At 33.8% G+C, this 8,282-nt stretch overlaps 1 protein-coding gene across 1 annotated transcript in view; it reads left to right on the top strand.

The window, feature by feature from the left end:
* Positions 1 to 8,282, top strand: part of SACS (sacsin molecular chaperone) — a 58,996-nt gene that overhangs the window by 40,652 nt on the left and 10,062 nt on the right. Inside the window, 1 exon segment of the mRNA XM_015572421.1 lies at positions 5,550 to 8,281. Coding sequence (XP_015427907.1) covers positions 5,550 to 8,281 — 2,732 coding nt within the window.

The following is an 8,282-nucleotide window of genomic DNA, read 5'->3' as shown; positions in this document are numbered from 1 at the left end:
TATTTTCATCATGTTTATTTAAAAAATATCTTTATTGATTGATTTCAGAGAAGAAGGGAGAGAGAGAGAGAGACAGAAACATCAATGATGACCGAGAATCGTGGATCGACTGCCTCCTGCATGCCCCACACCTGGAATTGCACCTGCAACCTGGGCATGTGCCCCGATCGGGAATCAAACCGTGATCTTCTGGTTTATAGGCCAGGCTTAGGGTCATGTTTTAGGAAGTCTTTCTGCCTCTCAACCGCATCTTCAGCCTCATTCCGGAGACCATCGTACTCACCTGGAATGTAGAAATAATCTCAATCTCCTCACATCCCTTCTTGCCTCTCTGGTTAATAAAACAGTACTGCTAGTATTATCTTTGTAAAATATTATCTTTCCATTTCTTATCTGAAAATCTTCCAAAGGCTTCATCTTTTTCTTTGGAACAAAGGCCAAAATCCTTAACATTTCTTCTGAGGCCCCTCTGGTTTATCTGGCTCATCTGGGTCCATTCTCTGGGTGTTACAAAGATACCTGGAACATGGAAAGAGTACATCAGTGTTTGCTATATGATGATTATTAATAATCTCCTTATATCCTTTATTATCTCTCCTGATATTTCTCATATTTGGAAAGCAACATGTTCTTTTTCTCCCTTAGGTGTGTTGCACATGGTTTCCTTTGTCATTCCTCCATCTCACTACCTCTTGCTCATCTTTTACATAGACCATGTGTATTAACATAGTACTGAGCTCCTCATAACACTCATATTCTGTACCTATTTATTTATAAAAATTTGCCCTCACAGGTTTGGCTTAATAGATAGAGCGTCGGCCTGCAGACTGAAGGGTCCCAGGTTTGATTCCTGTCAAGGGCACATGCCGAGTTTGCAGGCTCGATCCCCAGTAGGGCTTGTATAAGAGGCAGTCAAGCAGTGATTCTCTCTCATCAATGTTTCTTTCTCTCTCTCTTTCTCTCGATTCTCTCTCATTGATGCTTCTATCTCTCTCTCCCTCTGAAATCAATAAAAATATATTTTAAAAAATTACCTACTTACATGCCTTTTTGTTATTCTATTAGGCAAAGTCTGGAATCATGTTAGTTTTGTTCTTTTCTCTATATTTAGCACTCTAAGGTAATTGAAATGATGTTAAGATTTGAAGAGTTTTAATTTTTTTGGTAAGACCAGTGATCTCTGCATTTGATGCCAAGTTTAGCTGGAGGCACCCAAATACACAAACATCTCACAAAGTTGTAGAGATGTACTTGATCAAATAAATGGCTTGCTTTAAGCAGAGGATGGATTAGATGTCCATGGAGTAATTCTTTGATGTTTTTAATTATTGGTGGTTACCATAAGCGAGCCGTAGAAATATATAAAACCTCCCTTTATTTATTATAAAGTCAGAATTAATGAATTAATTGTATACTTTGTAAAGATACTCTAAAACTTTTAAAAATCAAATGTCTTTCCTTTCTTAATTCTTATCTAGAATATCTATGTGATTATGGCCTGTACATGAAGCCCATTGGGAGCTTATTAAATGACTTTATTTTTGTTGTTGAAATGTAATTTGGACATATAAAGTACATATTCCTTTCTTTGCTTTCTTTCTGAACTAAGATTTCCTGACCTTATATAGTTTAAATTTAGTTTGCATTGAAATACAGTTTTAAATCTAAAATGTAAAATTTGCTATGTTTGGAATTGTTTATGGCTTTTGTTTTATATAATGATATATTAAGACAAACAATGTTAATACAAAACAGTATTATCTTAAGATACAGATTACCGTAATTTCTGTAGTCATCATGTGAAAATTGTGACATTTCTTTTTTTTAAGAAAAGATTTAATTACATTCTAGCACAACAACTTCTCTGGGGCTATTCAGGTACGATAACTGACTAAATGTTGTGTTCATTTGTAGCCTGATGTTTTTGTTCATTTGATTCTTTGAATCATACTTTTTCATTTACCTAAAATGAAATTATGTCAACACTTTTTTTCTAGTGGTAATAACTATTAAAGGAGAGAGGAAACTATACTGATATAGGTACGTAGGTGGTAGTTATATATACCACAATAAAACCATATTTAAATGGCTTAGAATCATTAATTTCATAAAAAAATTAGTTTCAAATGGAAAAATTATGTGGAAATCTTTATTTCAAGCTGTGATATTTAGTGGGAAAGTCCGAGAGTGAACATACCTCTGTTATATGGTACACATAAATATTGAGAATAAAAAGGGTTGAGGGGCATCAGTTCTGGATCGCTGAAGGGAGGGAACCTTACGGCTTGGTGTCCTGAAGGGAAGAATAGCAGAGGAAAATTACAGTGGCTAAGACAGCTTTATTAGGAACAATCAGCTGATCACTCTTATAATTCCTTGTGTGCCACTTTTGACTGTCCTTTTTTTTAAAATAAAAGGTTTTTTACTTAACCTGAATTATTTTTCTCTTAGTTCATTTTTTACTTGGAAAATTAGAGGGTACAAGATTTGCTTTACAGAAATTTTTGGTAAAAAATGTTTTTTGGAATCAATCTATTCTTTGAAGCAGGCTACACCTATATAACAATTAATTTAGAAACTTAGCTATTGTTATACTGATAATTCATACAAAGATTAAAGTTGGTTTCTAACTTGTATTAAAAAATAGCTTACATTTACAACTACTATTATTATGTATTATTAAACCTTATTTAATATATCATTTTTAAGGTGTAATCAAAGAGGAAAACAAAATCTCATGGAAATGGGCTGCATACATCGTTCTCACCTCCCCATGAGCTCTGGTTATGTGAGTGAGCTCCCAGTTGTTGCTGCACTCCTATTCAAGATAAAAAGAAGGAAGGCAGCCACGGTGTGCTGATTTACTAAGATTTGACCCCTAGTGCTATTTTTGAACCACCTCTGTGTGCTTCATCCACATTAGAGTGGAAGTTTCCGCTGGGCCCCACAGTGCGTGCCATGCTGCCCCTAATCTTGTGCAGTGCTTAGTAGGCAGGAGGCTTTCTTTTCCTTTTTTTTTTTTTTTTTGAAGATTTGACTTCAAACAGCTAAATGTGACTTACTGTTTACCGTTTAATCGAACCTTTATTTTATCCCCTATGTGTTTACAAAGAGATTTGGATATCTCTACACAGTGGAGCATTGTTAGAACTCATCAATGATCAAAGCTGCCATTGCCACTTCCTGTACAAAAAAAGTATAAAAAACTGTTGCTGTACTTACAGCCTTGGGTCATCAGAGTAGTCAGCTGGCTGCAACTCTGAAAGGGCCTGGTCAGGTAGTAAACTCTTAGCTCATAAAAGTAATAAGGACTGAGATTTTTTGGTTAAGTAAATTTTGAAGGAGTCCATAGTATTCTGGTTCCATCCATGTTGAAAATCATTCTCAAAGTTAGTACTGAGCATAAACACATAAATAAATGTATACAACAAAAAACAGTGCAGTCTTTCATTCAGTACATTGATGTTATTATTTTGAACTGAAGAGTAGTTTAAAGCAGAAACTACTCTTAGAAGAGTTCTTTCTAAATTAAATAATCATATAATAGTTTAGATAAAAGCTTTCTGTCTCTAGGAATACTTTCAGTTCTGTATAGTTAAGTACTTTTGACAATGCTGATAAATTTAAAGGCAAGGCCACAAACACATAAGTCATTTATTAGAAAGCTAAAAATTATTTTGCTGATACTGTTAGAGGTGCTTTGTAATTTCAGTGACTTTCTAAACCAGGACATGAAGACTTTTTTCTGGTTAACATTTATAATTTAGAGTTAAAAACTTTATAAAGGCTTAAATACAAAATAAATAGAAATTAGAACTTCAGATTGGATTGACATAGGTACTTAGAATTGTGTCTTACTACATTTTCTCTCTCCTTTACTTTCTTTTCTATTATGTGTTTTAGTTCAGCATGACTGGTGTGTTAATCGCATGTTATGTGTGGAGTGTGTTCTTTTATTGGCATTTTGTTTATATGTTAATGTTATATAATGTTTCTGAAGGTAGGTATGTCTTTTATAAATTGTCAAATTTCATGCATGGATTTTGGGTAGAATTATTTTAAAAATGCATTATTTGGCAATTATTAACCTAGAACATAGTGTAGTGAATATTTAATTTTTTTGTTTTCTGAGTGTTGTGAACTTTAATTTTTAACTCATTTTTGTATCTTTGGTGTTATATCTTTACATTTCTTATGATTTGGATATTCTATTTTGTTAATTCAGTAAGCATTTGTTTAAAACATTGTTGTTAAAAATTAATTATAAAAATTATATTTTAATGGGACTTATCAACCAAGGAGACTATATTAATCAAATTCCTGATAAAATTTTATTTCTCAAATATTACTACTTGATTTACCCTAAATCATACAATGTAGAAACTGAAAATATTCAGAATTTGGGTATTTATAGATTTCAAAAGTTGTAAAACTGTGCCCTTGCTTAAACTTCCATGGCAGTAATTTTAAAATGTCTATTGTAACATGAAAGATAATTTTTTGGACAAAGGTAAAGTCATCTTCCTGATGTGTAAGCCTGTGAAATAAGGGTGTTAAAATATACTGATATACAGAAATTTCAAGGCGCTTGAGCTGTGTCCTCTTTTATATCTTTTTTCAAAATTAGTCTTTCAAGAGTCTAGAAATTATATGTACACAGGGAGAAAATGATGTTAGTTTTCCATAGGATTGAATTTAAGATATTTCTTATTTCCCTATTTAGGCAAATACATACCTATAGGTATATAGTGTTATTTCAAAATTTTGTTCCTACTGGTAATATAAATACTCTGAAACACAAAATACACTTAGAAATAAAGTGTTAATTTCTAGACCAGTGGTTAAAGTTATGAATATGCTCCTTACTTTGGCATGTAAATATAGAAGTCTTGAGACCTAGAACCTCATCCTCATCCTTTTTCCAGATGAGAGCATGCAAGTCCCAGGAAGCTTAAGTGACACGTGTGATTGAAAGAAAACTAAGTTTCCTTGCTGTCTCTGCTTCAGAGAGTGTTGGTCTTACTTCATTACAACATTTGTGTTCTTACTTCAGGCCCTTCTTGTTATCTAGTGCAGCCACGTGGCTCCTGCAGACATGAAAAAAAGAAATTCATGTTGTGGTCGCTTATAAATTACGTATATACCCCTAAATAAAATGGTACTTACTTAAACTTTATCCACTTTTCTTTGGTACTTTTATTTATGAAAAATAACCACAAAAAATTCTTATCCACGTTGATCCCATTTGTAGAACATTATAGGATAATTTTTAAAACACACGTAAATACATTTTACATATATATTTAAAATAATAAGCACTTTCCATAAAGAATTATTTATCTCTTAGGTTATTATAAATATGGATTTATGGGTAGAATTTCTGTTATTTAAATATTATATTAGTCCAGTTATGCTGAATTTTTGCATTTTTACAATATACTTAAAACTCTCAAAATGACTGTCTAGCACTGTCTAATCTGCAGGAATAGAAAGCTAAATAAGTTATAGTAGAATTACATATTTATAACATGTCTGTATATGATTTACAGGAAGACCATGTACTCAGCTGCAGCTTCTAAATCCAGAACGATTTGCACGTCTAATCAAAGAAGTAATGAATACATTCTGGCCTGGCAGAGAGTTGATCGTTCAATGGTATCCATTTGATGAAGACAAAAATCATCCATCTGTTTCATGGCTTAAAATGGTTTGGAGGAATCTCTATATACATTTTTCAGAGGATTTGACTTTATTTGATGAGATGCCACTCGTCCCCAGAACTACACTAGAAGAAGGTCAGACATGTGTGGAACTCATTAGACTCAGGATTCCATCATTAGTCATTTTAGATGATGAATCTGAAGCACAACTTCCGGAATTTTTAGCTGACATTGTACAGAAACTTGGAGGGATTGTCCTTAAGAAATTAGATGCCTTCATAAAACATCCACTTGTTAAAAATTACATTCATTCACCATTACCAAGTGCTGTTTTGCAGATAATGGAGAAGATGCCATTGCAAAAATTGTGTAATCAAATAGCTTCATTACTTCCGACACACAAAGATGCCCTGAGGAAGTTCCTAGCCACTTTAACTGATAGCAGCGAAAAGGAAAAAAGAATAATTCAGGAATTGGCAATATTTAAACGAATTAACAATTCATCTGGTCAGGGAATTTCCTCTTATACAAAACTGAAAGGTTGTAAAGTCTTGCACCATACTGCCAAACTTCCTCCAGATCTGCGACTCTCTATTTCAGTAATAGACAGCAATGATGAAGCTACTATTCGCTTGGCAAACATGTTGAAAATAGAGACGTTAAAGACCTCTAGCTGCTTAAAGCTTGTTTTAAAAGATATTGAAAATGGATTTTATTCACATGTAGAGATAACACACCTTATGTTATGGATCCTTGAGAATCTGTCCTCTCTTAAAAATGAGAATCCAAATGTACTTGATTGGTTAATGCCATTAAAATTCATCCAGATTTCACAGGAAAGAATGGTATCAGCCAGTGAACTCTTTGATCCTGATATAGAAGTACTAAAGGATCTCTTTTATAGTGAAGAAGAAACTTGCTTCCCACCTTCAGTTTTTACCTCACCAGATATTCTTCACTCTTTAAGACAGATTGGTTTAAAAAACGAAGCCAGTCTCAAAGAGAAAGATGTTGTACAAGTGGCAAAAAAAATTGAAGCCTTACAGGTCAGTGCTTGTTCAAATCAGGAAGTTCTCACAAAGAAAGCCAAAACACTCTTACTGGTTTTAAATAAGAATCATACATTGTTGCAGTCATCTGAAGGAATGATGACACTGAAGAAAATAAAATGGGTTCCAGCTTGCAAGAAAAGGCCTCCAAATTATCCAGGTTCTTTAGTATGGAAAGGGGATCTCTGTAGTCTTTGTGCACCACCAGAGATGTGTGATGCAGCCCATGCAATTCTAGTTGGCTCAGCACTTCCTCTTGTTGAAAGTATCCATGTGAACTTGGAAAAAGGTCTAGGTATCTTCACAAAACCTAGCATTAGTGCAGTCTTGAAACACTTTAAAATTGTTGTTGAGTGGTATACTTCGAAAACTTTTAGTGATGAAGACTACTACCAGTTCCAACATATTTTGCTTGAAATTTATGGATTCATGCATGATCATTTAAATGAAGGGAAAGATGCTTTCAGAGCCTTAAAATTTCCCTGGGTTTGGACTGGCAAAAAATTTTGTCCCCTCGCCCAAGCTGTGATAAAACCATTCCATGATCTTGATCTTCAGCCTTATTTGCATAATGTGCCCAAAACCATGGTAAAATTCCACCAACTGTTTAAGGTCTGTGGTTCAATAGAGGAGCTAACATCAGATCATATATCCATGGTTATTCAGAAGGTATATCTCAAAAGTGATCAAGATCTCAGTGAACAAGAAAGCAAACAAAATCTTCATCTTATGTTAAATATTATCAGATGGCTATATAGCAATCAGATTCCAGTAAGCCCGAACACACCAGTTCCTATACATCATAACAGAAATCCTTCTAAACTAATCATGAAGTCAATTCATGAATGCTGTTATTGTGACATCAAAGTTGATGATCTTAATGACTTATTGGAAGATTCAGTGGAACCAATCATTTTGGTACATGAGGACATACCTATGAAAACTGCTGAGTGGCTGAAAGTTCCATGCCTTAGTACAAGATTGATCAATCCTGAAAACATGGGATTTGAACAGTCTGGACAAAGAGAACCACTTACTGTAAGAATTAAAAATATTTTGGAAGAGTACCCTTCAGTGTCAGATATTTTTAAAGAACTTCTTCAAAATGCTGATGATGCAAATGCAACAGAATGCAGTTTCATGATTGATATGAGAAGAAATATGGATATTCGAGAGAATCTTCTGGACCCAGGGATGGCAGCGTGTCATGGGCCTGCTTTGTGGTCATTCAATAATTCTGAATTCTCAGATTCAGATTTTGTTAACATAACTAGGTTAGGGGAATCTTTAAAAAGAGGAGAAGTAGACAAAGTTGGTAAATTTGGTCTTGGATTTAATTCTGTGTACCATATTACTGACATTCCTATCATTATGAGTCGAGAATTCATGATAATGTTCGATCCAAACATAAACCATATCAGTAAACACATTAAAGACAGATCTAATCCTGGGATCAAAATTAATTGGAGTAAACAACAGAAAAGACTTAGGAAGTTTCCTAATCAGTTCAAACCATTTATAGATGTTTTTGGCTGTCAGTTACCCTTGACTGTAGAAACACCTTACAGCTGTG

This window comes from Myotis davidii, unplaced genomic scaffold, assembly GCF_000327345.1.
Source record: "Myotis davidii unplaced genomic scaffold, ASM32734v1 scaffold193, whole genome shotgun sequence".
NCBI classification, from domain to species: domain Eukaryota; kingdom Metazoa; phylum Chordata; class Mammalia; order Chiroptera; family Vespertilionidae; genus Myotis; species Myotis davidii.
This window is presented reverse-complemented; position numbering and strand designations above follow the sequence as displayed.